Source organism: Macrotis lagotis, chromosome 6, assembly GCF_037893015.1.
Source record: "Macrotis lagotis isolate mMagLag1 chromosome 6, bilby.v1.9.chrom.fasta, whole genome shotgun sequence".
Classification (NCBI taxonomy): Eukaryota; Metazoa; Chordata; class Mammalia; order Peramelemorphia; family Peramelidae; genus Macrotis; species Macrotis lagotis.
The window spans coordinates 89,474,055-89,493,149 of record NC_133663.1 but is presented as its reverse complement, the minus strand read 5'-3'; the positions used below and the strand labels follow the sequence as shown (position 1 = coordinate 89,493,149).

At 36.9% G+C, this 19,095-nt stretch overlaps 1 protein-coding gene across 5 annotated transcripts in view; it reads right to left on the bottom strand.

Moving 5' to 3' along the window:
- The window catches only part of FLACC1 (flagellum associated containing coiled-coil domains 1), a 63,206-nt gene that overhangs the window by 17,269 nt on the left and 26,842 nt on the right, over positions 1-19,095 (bottom strand). For all 5 annotated transcript variants that reach the window (XM_074192583.1, XM_074192585.1, XM_074192584.1 and 2 more), the window contains 7 exons: positions 6,350-6,447; positions 5,592-5,644; positions 3,078-3,177; positions 2,645-2,748; positions 1,601-1,663; positions 310-399; positions 3-112 (listed from right to left, as the gene is read on the bottom strand). In XM_074192583.1, coding sequence (XP_074048684.1) covers positions 3-112; positions 310-399; positions 1,601-1,663; positions 2,645-2,748; positions 3,078-3,177; positions 5,592-5,644; positions 6,350-6,447 — 618 coding nt within the window. The remainder of the gene's footprint in view (positions 1-2; positions 113-309; positions 400-1,600; positions 1,664-2,644; positions 2,749-3,077; positions 3,178-5,591; positions 5,645-6,349; positions 6,448-19,095) is intronic.

The following is a 19,095-nucleotide window of genomic DNA, read 5'->3' as shown; positions in this document are numbered from 1 at the left end:
ACCTCAGGTGTAGATTTTCATCTGTCAAGGTCTGAAACATATGTGAGTATTTTTCCTCAACTTCAGAAATTTTCTGTTTGAGGGTCTGGTCCATATTAATCGCATGGTTTTTCTGAAAGGCATTTCCAAAGATGACTATCCCTCCTCTTTGGGCAAGCTGCTTAACGAGGCAGTCATACTACATTAATGGAGGCAAGCTACTGTGCTACAAATATCATTGGGTTGGACTAGAGGACCTAAAGTGTTTTCCAGATGTCAATCTCATGCTTTATTCACCTGCTATTTCCCCTCTCTTCCCCTGGAACTCACCTCTTTCTGGAGGTCCATTTGACATTGGTACAGTGATGAGTTCAGTGATTCTAAAATAAGTGACTGTGCCTGCAATTCTTCCTCCACAGCCTTTATTAGGGGGGAAAAAAGACTCATTTCAATTCCACATGCCCTTATGGAGCACTTAAGTTTACAAAGCTAAGAGCTGGGGAAAATGCAAAATGTACAGAAAACATTTCTTGATCTCATAAACAAAGTTTTAGTCTAGTAATCGTCTAAATCTATTGTGATTTCATGAGCTACACTTAACCTCACACTGGGTTCTTTTTTTCTAGTCTTTAGGTGACTTTTTCTGGAGTCTGTAGGTCTGGAGTCCCTTTCATCTATTTCTCAGCAAACTGTCCAAATGCCCAGCAATCAAAAACTCACAGTTAGTCTTCAGGGACTAACTCAATGTTCAAAATTCATTTTCAGTAATACAAATCAGTTTATGGTCTTTGTTATCATGAGCAGGTCATTAATACTTTTAGGAGTTGTAATTTCATCAATGAGGTCACTCTCTCCCCTCCCTAAATGAAGGGATAGTTTTGGTGAATTACATTAACAAAAAAAAGGGGGAAAAAAGAAAAATGTCATCACTTGATTTTCAGACTTTTGGTGACAAGCCTTAAAATTACACAAATGATCAAGGAATTTCAGAAGCACTTAAGAAATGAATGCCTTAGTCATATCTGCTGTGCGGAGTTGTTATGAAGGAAAGAATGCTACATTTGGAATTGGTTTCTCTGGCTTCAAACTCTTTCTCTGTTATGAATGGCTGTGTAGGATCATGAGCAAATTGCTTAATCTCTTTGGCATTAAATGTTTTGGTTTCATCATCTCCAAAATGAGAGGTGTGAACAGGACACCATCCAACTCAACCCAAAGTATGCAATGGCTTGAGCAGAGATCTGGCAATGGCAATGGGAAGACTTTTTCCCCCAAGGAGGGCTCCCTGGATATATGAAGTTACAAGATAGAAATGGGAAATGATGGTTAAAGTCCATGTCCTTGTATGAATCTTAGAGGGTTTGGAGAGACAAGCTCTCACTCACTTGGTCTACCAAAGTCATACATTAAGTTGGTTTATAACTAACATAAGAGTTGTCCTAGTTCTAAAAGGACATGAAAGGGTAACAAGTTCTAAAATCCCTAGAAAGCTTAGCTGTGATCCATTGATTTAGATTCTTAAAGAACCACATTATCAAGTTAGTCTTCTTTGGTTCACTTTTGCAATTTACTAACTTGTGTACCAGCAATCTCAAAGAAGAAAAAAATACAAACAACTCACCTCCTTGGCCTTTTGCAGCTCTTCTAAGTTCAACATATCTGTTTCATGTTGTTTTAGGAATGCCTGAAAATGATAGTATATTGATGGTGAATCTTATGCAATTTCTATTTCAGATCCAGATCCAGCACTATGATGCAATGAAAGGAATATGGTAGTTTGATGTCAAAGGACCTGGATTCAGATTCCAGCTCTGTGACCTCACTCAAGTCACTTAAGCTCTATGGACTTCAGGTTCCTCATCTGTAAGATGTGAGGAAGGTTGTTCTAGATGTTCTCTAAGTTCCCATCAATTTTGCTCCACCAAGACTAAATCAAACACAGAAAACACAGAGGAAAGCATGGCCTATTCATAAAAGATAAAACAATAATAGAAACAAGAGAACAACTTCCAATCCATCCTCTTCCTTAACCTAGGGGGACAGGGAAGGAGAAGGAGAGGAAGAGGGAGAGAAAGAGAGAGAGGGAGAGGAAGAGGGGGAGAGAGAGAGAGAGAGGGAGAGAGAGAGAGAGAGAGAGAGAGAGAGAGAGAGAGAGAGAGAGAGATAAAAGAGAAGAAAAAAGACAGAAGGAAGGAAGGAAGGAAGGAAGGAAGGAAGGAAGGAAGGAAATAGAATTATCAGTTAAGTAAGTCACAAAATTGTAGAAGGGGTAAGAACTAACTCATCCAGTCACTGTTACAAAGCCCCTTGTTTTATATAATACATGGCTTTTTTTCTTAAGGTATCACATACTGTCTTTGGAAAGAGGATTTTGTGTCCTTTTGATGAATGTAGATATATGTTCAAACACTTGATCAGGAGAATGGTTCTTATGACCAAACAGGATATGAGATAATATTTTTAAAAAGCTTTGCAAACTGTAAAGTGTTATATAAAAACTAACTATTATTATTTCAATATTGTGAATGCTGGCTTCCTGGATTCATCTAAATAATTTGAGTTAAATTTGAGTTGCCTCCTAAATGCAAACTATTAGATATAACTTCACAATTCATGTCAAGGCACATAATAGATCTAAGATCATTTATTTCTTTGGAGGAATTACCTCTTTCTCCTTATTGAACTTTTCACAGACTTGGAGATGAAATTCTGCCATTTTTCTCTTTTCTTCCTCTACATCCACCTCAAACTTCTTTGTTAATCTGTATTCTGTGGAGAATCAGAGAAAAAAATATAAGTGTATATTGGTATAAATAAAGAAAAATACAAAAACACAAAAAGCCTCAATAACTTAAGAAATGATAGCCTGATTCAAACTAATGTATCACACAGTATAGTAATTATGATTATGGGGATGCACAAAAATTTTTGATGTTCAAAACAGATCCTCAAAGTAAAAAAAGTTAAAAATTACTGGATTATATTATTGTTCTGAAAAATAAATTGGAAATGAAAAGGGCATGCAGTGACTTTTATCAAGTTCATTAAATGAATGCCAAAGGAGTTAGTTTAGAAACATTTCAGGATTCTCTACTTACTTTGTTTCAACAGAATTTTTTCTCGTTCTAATCTCTCATTCTTTTCCCATTCAGTCTTCCGCCTTGACCACTTCTCCTCCATTTCATCTGAAATACTGTCCTAGGGCAACACAGAGAACCATAAAATTTGTGGACATCATGGTCTTGCAAATCAAGAATACCCCGGAGTAGAGAAGGAAGAGACTTTAAAAAAATATTTTCTAGAAATCACATGGTTATTGAAATGGAAGAGTGAGATGTAGATTTGATGGTGCCTATACAAATAATGTTCTATAATGCAAAACCCTTTACTTCACCAATAAGTTGTCTGGAGAAAGACAATGATATACAGGAAATAAATTTCAAAATTTTTCTAGCTTTGATGTTTAGAATAATTAAAGAATTCATCTGAGAAAAAATGAAATGTTCACAGCTATTATGATAGCAAGAATAGAATTTCTTTTCTTAAGGAAGATAAAGGTTTGTTAAATCCCTATGCTTAGGAGTTCTTCTGGAATTGCGAATCAGATGAAAATCCTATAGGACCATCTAAGATATAGATAAAAAGACACATTAGTTGGCAGTTTTGCTCATTTTTAGGAAATAATGGTTAGTTTTTCAAAACAAGAAAAATCAAATAGAGCTGGGATTTTAACCTGGTGTCTGTGAATTTAAAAATCTTTTTTTCAGAACTGTATTTTCTTTTTCAGAAGAACTGTATTTTCAATACTATTAATTTCATTTATAATCCTTTGTATTTTATTTTATGCATTTAAAATATTCTGAAAAGGGTTTCACCAGACTGCCAAAGGGATCTATGGAGGATATATTGGTATCAGTTCAAACCACCTTGAGAATGATCGTAAAATTTTCATTGTTAAGCATTTACACATCAGAAATCAGGAAACCTTATAAACAAACCAGGACTTGATTTGTTTTATAGATGGTCTAGAGTTAATAAAGTTGATGGAGAAAATATCAATAATGCAGATTAAACTGAAAAGGGTGCCTGGAGAGCCAGTGATTAAACATTTACCAGTACACCACTGGGTCCATCATACAAAAGAAGTTAAGAACCCCTGGAATAGAGATAGTATAGTGGAAAGGGTGCTAGGCTTCGTGTCAGAAGAACTGGATTCAAATTAGGACTCTGACACTGGCTATGTGAACTGAACCAGATCATCTTTTTGAAGCTCAGTTTTCTCATCTGTAAAAATAGGAATAGCAGCACATGAACTTCCTATCTTCAATATGGGGAGGAGAAAGGTCCTTTGAAAAACAATAAAACCCCATTAAAATATCAGTTCATGATTGCTTCGTGATCTAAGGAGACTTTAGATATAATACCAGTCCTTACTGCTTTGTTCCAAGTCCCTTGGTGCCCTTCCCTGGAGGCTCAACTCTAAGGAACAACAGCCTTCTGAGTAAGTTGTACAAGGATGGAAATGTCAGCTATTTGGGGTCATGTAGGACAGACCCTCTGAGTTCTCATAAGAACAGGGATTTAGTTCGACAAGTCAGTATCTGTCCTAGAAATCCCTCCTGGTGCCAGTCTGGAGTTTGAGAACTTTTTTTCCCTCTTCTGCAGGGGAAAGCTTCTGGAAGAACCTTCCAACTCTCTCTCTCTCTCTCTCTCTCTCTCTCTCTCTCTCTCTCTCTCTCTCATTTACACACACACATGAATTTGGTGGTATTTTCTTTTCTTTTTTTTAAAGGGTTTTGTTTTTTTGGCAAGGAAATGGGGTTAAAGTGGCTTGCCCAAGACCACACAACTAAGCAATTATTAAGTGTCTGAGGCCAGATTTGAACTCAGGTACTCCTGACTCCAGGGCCAGTGCTCTATCCACTGCACCACCTAACTGCCCCTGGTATTTTCAATAGTGGGATTTAAAAGTAATGAAAATATGTTGGCTCAATCCTCATTCTCTCCCTTTTTCAGGGGCTTAAAGGCATTAATTAAATGAATCAACACAAATATGAGATTAATTATTTTTTTAGTTTTTTTTGTAAGGCAAACAGGGTTAAGTGGCTTGCCCAAGGCCACACAGCTAGGTAATTATTAAGTGTCTGAGACCAGATTTGAACCCAGGTACTCCTGACCCCAGGGCCGGTGCTTTATCCACTGCGCCACCAGCTGCCCCTTGAGATTAATTTTTTTAAGAGTGAACACTGATACTTTAACCTGTTCAATTTGCTTCATCAGTCCCAGAAAACCTGTTTCCTTAGGCAATCATCCAAGAAAAAATTGACAGTTAAAAAATAAGCCTGAGGAAATCACAGTATGTACTAGCAGTCCCACTAGCCTATTAAAACTCTTAACTGAGCAGCCAGTATTGAACAGTTCAATTCAATTTACTTCAGATCTCTGCACCAGTCCCTCTTTTCTGGGGTAGACACCTCCATTCTGGTTCTGTCTCCCTAGGAGTACCCCATTTGGATTGTCCCACCATGGATCATCTGCCAGGAAATGAAGTCTGGAATTGGAGACTCAGCTTCCCTTATACTTGAATATGGTTCAAAGTAGCTAGATCTCACCTGGTACATTCGGAACATATTCTTTAAATACTTATACTCCTTCACCATACCATCTAGACAAGACAAAATAAACAAATAGTTATTAACATTCCATTCAAAAAGTCATTAAAGCAATTGAAAACTTCATTAAGACTTTTGGGACATCCTATATTACACCTGACCAAACTACATCCAGATCCCTGGGTGATTAATATGAGAAGCAGAACATTGGCTTGGATTCTAATAATATGTCAGATAAGCTAAACCTGATGTCCTTTCTCCATCAAAGACCTAAGATGATGATGGACTTTTGGGAGGTTGGGAGGCTTTCTTGGAATTCCCAGAGTGCCTATAATGGTGCTTAATAAATGCTTGTTGTCTGGCTGATGGGTTCCATTGCATGGTAAAGACTACCGCCTCATACAGGTATAGGATTATTACGTTTCCCCAAGTACTTTTACACATATTACCTTTTGTACCTTACAAAAGCCCTGAGGAGTAAGGGGGGGGAAGAGATTCTCATGTACAATGTCACCCAGCTATGGAGTGGCAGAGCTGGGATCTGAATTAAGACTTTCTGAGATCCTATCTTGTTAGACATACTGATGAACAGTTTTCTCTTCTTTTAGTCATTCTCTTGACAGGATATTTCCTTTTCTAAGCTTTAGAAGAATCCCATGAGAAACCTGAAAGATGTTTTCCAATTAACCTGTGCTCCTTGCATGCTCCTATGTAATCTATGCTACAGAAGAATCATTCTGCTTAGATTGTGGCTATACCTAATTTTCCTTGTGCAGTATTCTTCTCCATCTTCAGGATTTCTTTATACTTTTCCTCTATATCAGCCAGTTCTTTATCATGAGACTCCAAGAATAATCTGTGTAGTCACCACAGGAGAAACATTCATCAATAAAAGGATATCTGAATATGGGTGTTTTTTCCCTCATTCTTCAGAGCTAAAAAGATAATGACAACCACAGGAAGCCAAAGGGAACTCTACTAAGGTCATATCTTGACTAAGGTTCAACCCTAATACTAACAAAAGGTCAGAGGGATAGATATCTCAGAATCTTAAAATGTTCTCCAAGTTAGTTGTGAACTGATCCAGTCTTTAAGGAAACCTATCTGGAACTATGTCCAAAGAACAATAAAACTTATCATACCCTTTGATCCAGCAATACCAATACTAGGTCTATATACCAAAAAAATAATTAAAAAAAGGAAAAGATTAACATTCAAAGATAATCATAGCAACTCCTTTTGTAGTGGCAAAGAATTGTAAATTGAAGGGATATCCAACAATTGGGGAATGGCTGAAAAGTTATGGTACATGAAATTTATGGAGTACTACTGTCCTATAAGAAATCATGAGGGGCAGCTAGGTGGCGCAGTGGATAAAGCACCAGCCCTGGAGTCAGGAGTACCTGGGTTCAAATCCAGTCTCAGACACTTAATAATTACCTAGCCATGTGGCCTTGGGCAAGCCACTTAACCCCATTTGCCTTGCAAAAAAAAAAAACTAAAAAAAAAGAAATCACGAGAGGTAGAACTTTAGAGAAGCATGGACAGGCTTGCATGAATTATTGCTGAGTGAAATTAATAGAACCAAGAAAACACTGTTTACGTTGACAACAACATTGTGAGATGATCAACTGTGAAGGATGCAGTAGTTCAGAAATCAAGGAAACCCTGAGAGACCTGCTATGGAAAATGCCATCCTTATCCAGAGAAAAGAACTAGAGAGTCTGATTGCAGAGTCAAATATACCATGTTCATTTTTTTTTAGGTTTTTGCAAGGCAATGGGGTTAAGTGGCTTGCCCAAGGCCACACGGCTAGGTAATTATTAAGTGTCTGAGACTGGATTTGAACCCAGGTACTCCTGATTCCAGGGCCGGTGCTTTATCCACTGTGCCACCTAGCCGCCCCCATGTTCATTTTTTAAAATGAAACTTCTTTTGTGTTTTCCTTTCTCATGATTTTTTCTTTCCTCTTGGTTCTAATTCTTCTTCCCCAACATGACTAATGTGTAAATATGTTAAATACAAATGTATTTTAAAACTTTTACCAGACTGTTTGTTGACATGGGGAGAGGGAGAAGAGAAGGGAGGGTGGACAGAAAAATATGGAACTCATAAATTTTCAAATGGATGAATGATTTAAAAACTACCATTGCATGTAATTGGAAAAATAAAATTTCAATAAAAATGTTATCTGAGGGTCCTTTGATCATATCCATACTCTGACATGGAGAGCAACTGACAATTTGGAAAGACAGCTATATTAAACCCATTTGGGGGGCAGTTATTAATAAATCTCTTCCTAGAGGAACCTATAGTTAGTCTCAGATCCTGTGGTACCCCCAACTTGCCGAAAGTTTCCTTCTTTACCATCCATAAAGCCAATAAGTTTTCTAGATAATGTCTTTGAAACTTTCTTTTGACTGTATACCCTATCAGGAAATTTATTTATGTCCATTCCTCCAATATGTATATTTATCTTTTTTGTAATTTATAGAGATGGCACAGTAAATAGAGATACCAGGCCTGGGGTCAGGAAGACCTGAGTTCAAATTCAGCTTCAAACATTTACTAGCTTTGTGACCTAGGGCAAATTGTATGACTTTGTTTGAGTTTTCTCATCTGTAAAATGAGCAAGAAAAGAAAATGACAAGCCACTCCCATATTTTTTTTTTAGGTTTTTGCAAGGTAAATGGGGTTAAGTGTCTTGCCCAAGGCCACACAGCTAGGTAATTATGAAGTGTCTGAGACGATTTGAACCCAGGTACTCCTAACTCCAGGGCTGGTGCTTTATCCACTATACCACCTAGCTGACCCCACTCCCATATTTTTGCCAAGAAACTTTCCCCCAAAAGTCATGAAGAGTCAGACACAATTGAAAATGACTGAGCAACAATAATAAAGACTTAGTGATAGTAGGTTTTTACATTATAAAACTTATACAAAATTAGAATTTAAGGAATATTGAGAATATAAGGGGGCGGCTAGGTGGCGTAATGGATAGAACACTGGAATCAGGAGGATATGAGTTCAAATCTGGCCTCAGATACTTCATAATTACCTATCTGTGTGACCTTGGGCAAGTCACTTTACCCCACTGCCTTGCAAAAAAAAAATCCAAGAAGAAGAGAATATAGGGAACAAACTGTGAGCATTGGAGATGCCAGAGCAGAAAACCAGGCACCAGATCCTCAAAGTTTAAATTTGTTCAAAAGTTTGGAATGTTCCCCCTTAACTCCAGGATGAGAGCTCAACTATCAAAATGAGCAAAAAGAAGAGCACTAACCATAGAACGTTACTATTCTGATGGGGAAAATAAAAATGCTATTTCAGAAGAGTAAAGCAGTGACAAAATGCCCATATATGAAACCTCAAAGGAGTGTATGAATTAGTCTCAAATCCAAAAAGACTTCTTGGAAGAGAGATGTGAAAAGGATTTGAAAAACCAAGGAAGAAAAAAGAAAAATGGAGAGAAGAAATGAGAGTTATGAAGAATTATGAAAAATTGACTGAGGCAAACATTATCTTTTTTTTGGATTTTTGCAAGGAAATGGGATTAAATGATTTGCCCAAGGTCACACAGATAATCATTAAGTTTCTGAGGTCACATTTGAACTCAGGTCTTACTGTTTCCAGGGCTTACTATCCACCGTGCCATCTAGCTACCTCAAACATTATCTTTTTATTTAAGGCAATGGGGTCAAGTAATTTGCCCAAGGTCACACAGCTAAGCAATTATTAAAGCATCTGAGGCTGCATATGAACTCAGGTCCTCCTGACTCCAGGGCCAGCTCTTTATCCACTGCGCCACTAGCTGCCCCCAAACATCTTTAAAAGTAAAATTGACCAAATGGAAAAATAAATCAATTCCTTTAAAAGTGAAACTGGTTCTGGCCAAGATGGCTCAAGAGAAGACAGGCACAGTTCTAAAGTCTCCTGATCTCTTCCCCATCTATCACATGAAACAAACCTCTTAAAAGAAATCTGACCCACATAACCCAGAAAGAAAAGCCAGGAGAAAGAACATCTACCACGGAATTTGTCTCCGGCAGCAGCTTTGGCTGAATTCGGGCGGGTGAGTCTGGGCTCAGAGGGAGGATCAGCCCTGGATCAACCAGATTAACAGCTGAATTGGAACCGGGAGTCTGAGGAACCAAGAGCCGGACCTGCTGGATTGGCGGTGTAGATGGCAGGGGCTTGAGTCTGCAGGGGGGCAGAGGCACTGGTATCGGAGCTGTCCCACAGGAGATTCTGGACAGGGCTGGGGGGGAGAGTTCTGGAGCAGGAGAGCTGGGGACACCATCCTTGGGCTCCTCTGTTGAGTCCCATTATAACTCAGACTTCTTCCCTGACAAATAAATGCAAACTACTTCTGCCTCAGGCCCAGGTGTGTGAGCAGAAGAACCAGCCCAGCTGGGGAATAACCTCAGGCCAGGGTAAAGCCCACCACTGATTGAAGGCAAAAGGATTCAATAGCTCCAACTCCTCCTTTCAAGGAAAAGAGAAGGCCTCAACCGAGGTCTCAGACACTCCAGAGGGCAACCAACACCTCCTACTGGCCAGCCAGAGAAACCGCACTCGGTGAGTAAAGCCTTTAGTGATCCCAAGCCCCTGTGAACCAGCCCCTCCCCAACTCAGGTCTTAGCAAAATGAAGAAGGGTCAGCAGAAAGGTGGATCCATAGAAAAATTCTTGGGAGGGAAAGACCCTAACTCAGAGACACCTGGAACCTCTGAGGAGAATACAATCTGGTCTTCAGCACAGAAAGACTTCCTTGAAGAAATAAGAAAGGAATTTAAAGATCAACTGGAAATTTGGGGGAGACAATTAATACCTTGCAACAAGAAAACAAAACCTTAGAAAGTACAATTGGACAAATACAAAATGAGAATAAATCTCTCAGATCTTCAAATGGGCAAATGCAAAAAGAAATTAATTCTCTCAAAACCTCAATTGGTCAAATGGAAAGCTCTTTCAAAAGTAGAATTGACCAATTGGAAAAGGAGTTGCAAAAGGTTAATGAAGAAAACTCCTCCCCCCAAAAAAGAATGGAGTCTACAGAAACTAATGACTCCACGAGACAGTAAGAGACAGTTAAACAAAATCAAAAAATAGAAAGAATAGAAGCAAATGTAAAATACCTCATCAACAAAACCACTGACCTCAAGAATAGATCAAGGAGGGGCAACCTGAAAATTATAGGACTTCCTGAAAACATTGAAGAGAAAAAAAGCCTGGACTTAATATTACAGGATCTAGTGATGGAAAACTGCCCTGATATCATGGAATTGGAGGGCAAAGTAGTTATTGAAAGAGTACAACCATCCCCACCAGAAAAAGATCCTAAAATGAAAATGCCAAGGAATGTTGTGGCCAAACTCCAGAACTATCAGATAAAAGAGAAAATCCTGCAAGCAGCCAGAAAGAAACAATTTAAATATCAAGGAGCCACAGTAAGGATTGTGCAGGACCTGGCTGCATCAACATTAAGGGATCGAAGGGCCTGGAATAAGATATTTCGAAGAGCAAAGGAGCTTGGAATGCAGCCAAGAATCTACTTTCCCACAAAGCTGAGCCTTTTCTTCCAGGGAAAAAGATGGACATTTAACAAAACGGAAGAATTCCAAAAATTTCTGATGAAAAGACCAGAGCTAAATAGAAAATTTGGACATCAAACAGGAGGTTCAAGAGACACATGAAAAGGTAAAAGTAAAACTGACCAACTAGAAAAGGAAACACAAAAGTTAACTAAAAGGAAACAAAACCCCCTAAATTAGAATTGAATGAATGGAAACTAATGACTCAGTTGGACACCAAGATACCATCAAATAAAACCAAAAAAGCTGAAAAATAGAAAATGTAAAATACTTCTTAAGAGAAGATGATGGAGAATAGATCCAGAAGAGATGATTTGTGAATTATTGGTCTGTCTACCTGAAAACCATAATCAAAAACAGTCTGAACAATTTCATGTAGGAAATTATCATGGGAAACTGCCCTAATATCCTAGATCAAGAAGATAAAATAGTCCTTGAAAGAACACATTGATCACCCCCTGAAAGAGATCTCAACATAGAAACTCCCAGGACTATCGGAATCCAATTTCAAAATTCTTGGCTAAAGGAGAAAAATATTGCAAGTTGATAAAAAAGAAGTAATTGAATATTAGGGAGCCACAGTCAAGATTATGCAGAACTTATCTGGTTCAACATTAAAGAATCAGAAGGCCTGAAATATGATACTCCAGAGGGCAAAGGAACTTGGATTACAATCAAGAATCAATTACCTTGCAAAATTCAACATACTCTTTCAGGGAAAAAATGAATTTTCAATGAAACAGAAAACTTTCAAATTTACCTGATAAAAGACCAGTTCTGACTGAATAGAAAATTTGATCTTTAAATATAAGACTCAAGAGATGCATTAAAAGGTGTAGGGAAAGAAAAAAAATTAGTTAATAAGACTAAACTACCTACATCCCTACATAGAAAGATAATATTCTTGAGAATTGTATTTCTCTTGGTATAGTTAAAAGGATACTTAGAAGATTTCAGCATCAATAGATACTGAAAAGGCCTTTGATAAAATACAGCACCTGTTTCTATTAAAAATACTACGGAATTAGGAATAAATGGAGTTTTTCTTAAAAAAAATGTTAAGTAATATGGGGTGGCTAGGTGGCACAGTGGATAGAGCACCAGCCCTGGAGTCAGGATTACCTGAGTTCAAATCCTGCCGCGGACATTTAATAATTACCTAGCTGTGTGGCCTTGGGCAAGCCACTTACCCCTTTTGACTTACAAACACCTAAAAAAAATGATAAGTAACATCTATTTAAACAAGGGTCATTCCTCAGCTACAGGCATTATATGTAATGGGGATGAACTTGAAGCATTTACAATAAGATCAGGGATGAAACAAATGGCAATGAAAAGGAGGGTAGGGAGATATAACCAAGATGGTGGAGTAGAAGGGACATTCTAGCTGAATTTTCTCAACATTACCCTCCAAATAATATATTAAATTGAATTCAGGAGTGACATAGCCAAAAAATGGTTGACATGAGACATGTTTTTTTCCAGGCAGGACAATTTAGGAGTTTAGAAGAAGAGGACTATGCCCAGAGGGAGGTCTCTGCACCAACTATAGATCTTGGAGACAATGGAAGTGTCAGTGATAATAGCAGCAACAGACATAGTACCAGGATGCCATTTGGCAGCTCTGTTGTCTGTCAATAAGTTCTGGATTGTAGTTCCAGGGCAGAGTGTCAGCACTTATGGTCACAAGGGAACAAGGGTCATTCCTCTGCTACACTTCTCCACAGATGACATCACCTTTGAAGCACTGAAAACTTACAGACCCCAGAAATAACTGTGAAAACAACAAGGTGGGGCAGCTAGGTGGTGCGGTGGGTAGAGCACCTGCCCTGGAGTCAGGAGTACCTGAGTTCAAATCTGACCACAGACACTTAGTAATTACCTAGCTGTGTGGCCTTGGGCAAGCCACTTATCCCTATTTACCTTGCAAAATCATAAAAAAAAGAACCCAAAACAAGGTGAAAAAACCTAAAGATGGGACAGTGATCTCTCTCACCTCCACTCAGATGCGGGCAGAACCTAACTCTACCATGAAGTTCAAATTCAAGAAGTGGACTGAAACAATGAGTAAACAACAACAAAGAATCAGACCATCAAAAGCTTCTATGGTGACAGGGTAGCCCCAGACAAGTTGAAATACTATGCTTTCAAAATAATAAAAGTCTCTATGAAGGATGAAGCTCAGACACAAGACCAACAAGAATTCCTAGAAGAACTAAAGAAAGAGATTAAAAAAGAGCAAAAAAATATTTTTAAAAATAAAATAAGAGCAATAGAAGAAAAATTGGAAATGTACATATAGGCAATGCAAGAAAATTATGAAAATAGAATTAACAGCTTGAGTATAAAATAAATTCACATAAATCATCAGGTGATGTGCTCAGAATTCCCCTTGCAATGGGATATTCAAGGATCTCCCAAATAAGGGACCCAATATAATACTAAAGAAAGAGGATAAAAGCTTCAGATTAATTATATAAGCAGTTTAATAATCAGAATGGATTAGGGCAGTCTAGGGTAGTGGCCAGATAACATATTTGGATCCCTATAAAAGACCCTCTATTCCAAAACCCCATGGTTATGGAAAACAGACAGAGGGAGGAGGGGCTAAAGAGTATGTGAGAGAGGATTGACTGTTACTTTGGGATTTTCTCTGCTCAGCACTGTGTGGTCCCAAACACTTGGTTACCATATCATTGCTGTTTGGGCTGGACAGGAAAGGTTATGGACTGGTCATGGTACAGGTCATGCTCTGCTCAAGGTGCTTTCTTTTTGTTTACATTAATCTTGGTTTACATTACTATAGTTTTCATCAATAGGCCCTATATTCCACCCCTGAAAGCCATACATTCTTTTTGGATATCTAATAGTGTCTCTGGGTCAGTTCTATACTGGGGTTTTAGGGTTTTTTGGCACAACCAGAAGGGATGGCCCCATTTATAAAAATAAACCACAAAAACAATATAAACAGCAATAGCAAAGGAGGACAGAAGCAAGATAAGAGAAGAATCCAGCATATATCTCTTGGCAGTTCCCCATTCAAGACAATGCCCTTCTTTTCAGCACATAGGGAAACACTGTATGATAGCAGGATATATTGTGCATACACCCATGTCTTCCATTGACCACTTGTTTATATTGTAGAAATTTGCTATAAAGACAGAAAAAGCTGGAATATGATCATAACAACATCAAACTGGTGTTTGATGACTCAACACACACATATATATAGAGGATAAAACACCCTTAGCTTCATTTGACTTCAGGTAAAAGTCACAGATGTCAACCAGCCATTGCATTAACAATTCCATCTCAGAGCTAGACTTAGGAATAACAAGGTGGGAAACATTCCTGTGAAAAGGTACATGATGAGGGAACTGAGCCAGAAGGGTAATATCTTAGGCTAAGCCAAAGGTTGTCCTTTTGACTTTCTCCCAGAAATAGATAACCTTCTGTAACAATTTAGCATCTCATTCCCTCTGAGTAGCTTGTGGTATTTCTTTCCAATGATGGATTACTGAATTATCACTTAGACAATTATACCTGAATTCAAACCTCAGAACAAAATCAATTACAGTCTCAAGAGCTTTAACTTTAAATGGCACAGTTTAGGATAGGACAGGATTATTTTTCCTCTCATGGAGTTGCAAAGAGAAATAAAAATTTATCAGGACTCACATATATATATGATATTTTACTTAACATTCACTTCATTCCATTTTTCTTTTCTTCTCCAGTTTAAATTTAAATCATCTGCCATAAAGGTCAATCAATAAGATCCATTTCTATATTATACATAAACTTGTAGTTCCTCAGCAAGCCAAATTTATTGTTTAGAAATTTCATAACGCAAACAAGCTCAAACTAGAACTGATGATCTTCCCCACCCAGATGGTTTCCAGGAACCTGATGAGCTTACAAAATAAGGGAAATCAAGGACCTAGAAAAGGGACTGAGCCTGTTGTCTCTACCTGCCTACGCCATCTACTTTACCATGGGTTGTACTCTTTGACATTCCACCTCCTTTTCCACATACAGTAATCAATTATCAATTTTAGGTTTCAGTATTATGACAATACTTAGGCAAAGGTGGAAATGTCTAGTTCCCTAAATGGAAGTTACAAAACACTGTGATAAAATAACATAACTGGTTTAAAATAATTTTTTCACCATCTTTTAGTTTCTTTTAGCTCATACTTTAATAACATCCAAGTTATAAAAAGTTGCCTGACATAATAGATACAAAAGTTTTACCAATTTTCACAATATAAAAACATTTATTATTTGAAACTTGAAACAAGCCCATGCCTGATAAGGTACATATCTCATCATCATTGGCACTGTATACTGTTGACATTTAAAATTCAATATAAAATTATCAGGTATGAAGCAATTGCTCTTAATTAAGGAACTAATAATAACAACATTCATAGTGTTTGCCCTATGCCAGGCAGTGTGTTTAAGCACTTTACAGTCATGTGAAGCAAATTCATGCATTTTCCCAATTTGTCTTAATATCAAATAATATAATAAATTCTAATTTATTAAACATCAAATTAGGATGTTTTAAAATGAATTCAGTATAACTGGATCTATGTTCCAAATGGTATTAGAATCTCAATTTATAATTTTATTTTATTTTATATTTTATTTTTATTTTATTTATTATATTTTATACAAGGATACTTATTCCAAGCATTTCTCATTATGAGGTCTACTATTTCCAGTCAGTCCACTGCTGGAGATTGTAAAAGTGGAAGTCTGATATTAGGATTTAATTTTCCTCAGTTATCACACTTGTGAGCATATTTTAATTTAATTGAAATCTGGGTTCCACAATCTCATATAGAATTAATAGGTTATCAACTGACTCATAGCTCTCTATAATTTTTTTCTATATTGAATTTCAGATCAAGTCAGATCAAGTTTCATATTCAATCTTTCTTCTTAAAGTCAAATTTGCTCATATCCTCTCAACATGCTTAAACCATCTTTCATTTCTCTTTTGATTCACAAACCCAAAACTTCTTAGTCCTTTCTTTTTTCTCTTAAGCCTTTATTATTTCTCTTCCCAAGTCTTCCAAATCAATTACTCAAACTACACACCTTTCCTTTTCTTGGTCAATATATTTCAAACCTTTTATTCCATTGAATATTTCTTTTATAATTTTAGCACATATTGTTCTTAAAAGAAAATTAATGTCTTATTAAAACCTTTCTTTCTCAGCTGTATGATTAATTTAAACTCAAGTAATCTTTTTTATAATTTGCATATCACACCATATTTTTTTCTCAGAAAAAAATTGCTTAGCAATTATAAAAACTTGACAGATTGGTTTCTACTAACAATTGGTTGGTATATTATTCACAAAATAACAAAATATTTTCAGTGTAATTTCTTAAATAAGCTCCCTTTGCATAGGCAAGGAGCAAGACAATTCTTAAGATTCAAATATAGAAATTTATGATAAAATGAATAGGAGTCTCATCTAATTTATAGCAAGATTTTGGATTTCATATATATTCCAATTCAAAAAATTACATTTATACTATTCAGTGCTTAATTTTAACTTATATAATCTCTAAATACCAAACTAGATATTTCAGTCAAACTCAAAGATTAAGTGCAATTCTGAAGTGCAAATCTTGAAATTTTCACTGCAATAGCCCCCAAATCTCTCTATAATTTGTGAAATGACCTTCTACTCTTGCTGTAAAACAATCAAACAGCTATTTTGGAGGTAAGGGGCTAGGGGACAGGGGTGGGATGGAAAAAACTTGACCACATCATAAATTTTAAGGAAAAAGAATAAAATTATTTTAGGAAATAAATTAACTAGACACATAGAGGCAATAAGAACAGATACAAGAATACAAACAAAACAGCAATTCGGCAGTGCTGAAAATTCCTTACTACCTTAGACTTTAGAACTACAAATCAAGTTAAAATGCATATTTTTGGATATTAACAGGCAGTTTTCAAACAAAGAAATTAAAGCTATATATATAAAATCATATGAAAAAATACTCTAAATCATTACTGATTAGAGAAATGCAAATGAAAACAACAATGAGGTACCACCTCCCATTTCTCAGATTGGCTAAAATGACAAAAAAAGGGAAAATGATCAATATTGGAGAGGTTATTGGAGGATTGAGACATGAATGCATTGCTGGTGGAGTTGTGAATTGATCCCACCATTCTGGAGATCAATATGGAACTATGCCCAAAGAACAATAAAACTAAGTATACCTTTTAACTTAGAAATAGCAATACTAGGCCAATATCCAGGGGGAAAAATCATAAAAATGGGAAAAGTCCCATGTTCCAAAATATTCATAGCAGCTTTTTTTATAGTGTCAAAGTATTAGAAAATGAGGGGATGCCCATCAACTGGGGAATAGCTGAACAAATTATGGTATATGAATATTATAGAGTACTATTGTTCTATAAGAAACCATGAATAGTTGGACTCTAGAGAGGCATGGAATGAATTTCAGGAACTTAGGCTGAGTGAAAGGAGAACAACCAAGAGAACATTGTACACATTAACCACAGCATTGTGGTCAGCCTTGATGGATGCAGCTCCTCTCAGCAGTTCAGAGAGCTAGGACAGTCCTGGGAGACCTGCTATAGACGATACTAGCAATTATAAAATTCTTCCAGAAGAAAACAACAAAAAAAGAAAAACCCATAGAATCTAAATGAACACTATGTTCACTTTTTAAAAATTTCTCTTATTTTTCTTTCATATCTCATGTTTTCTTTCTTTTCCCTTAATCCTAATTCCTCATACAGAAAATGACTAATCTATAAACATGTTAAACACAAATGTATATGTACAGTGTTCACCAGACTGATGTTGAAGGGAGAGGGTTGGGAAGGGAGGTTAGAAGGAAATTATGTAACTTATAAATGTACATATACACACGGATGAATGTTGGAAAACTTTCATAACATGTAATTGGAAAAATAAAACAAAATATCAGATGTGGAAAAAAATGAGCATCTTTTCCAATCACAAAAATAGGTATAAAATTTGGCTTGCAGCAATCCCCTTAGGGGGAATAAGATCATCTTTGGATACAAGGTATCAATGGGGAACATATACACAGACAGAAACAAAAACACAACAACAAAATAATCCTAAACTTATATTTTCAATTCATATCCATTTCTACATATCTTTTCTTCTTTTCTAAGTGCTTAACTTCCCTCAGCTGGGTTGACAGGAAATCCAATCTTTAAATAAGTGTCTCCCTCTTACGTACCTACTCCAGCTAAACTTCACTTTTATGATAGCTATCCTAAATTCTGTGGGGTTGGTTATTCCACACCTACTCTCACTTGCTTCTCCAATCTAAGCAAATTGGCATGAGGAAGATTTAGAGGTCTAGAAGTATTTTCAGCAAGTCCCCATTTTCACACAATGAGTCCAACACATGGGTCCACCCCATATGTGGGTACTAGGTCATGATGAAACTTCTCCCTATCTTGCTCCATCTCCCTTTGGCATTTCTTCAGCATCTTGCCAACTATGCCAGTTACCTTTTCCAGAATTCCCTGTGCAGTGAGATATTCAAGGATCCCCCAAACAAGGGACTCAACATGTTACCAAAGTAGAAAGTAGGTCACTTACATTGGGCCAGTCTAGGGTGGCAGTCAGATGACATTTTTGTATCCCTCCCAAAAGGACCCCCGCTCCCCCAAGAAAGTCCCATGGCAATTATGTAAAACAGATCAAGGGAAGAGGAGTTATAGAGTATGTTAATGAAGATTGGCTGAAATTTTGCGTTACTCTGTTTAGCACTGGGCTTGGGTTCCAGATACCTGAGTGCCATATCAGTATTGTTTGGGTTAGAATCCCAGACATACAAGGCTTATCATGCCCTGGCTGTGTGTGTGTGGTC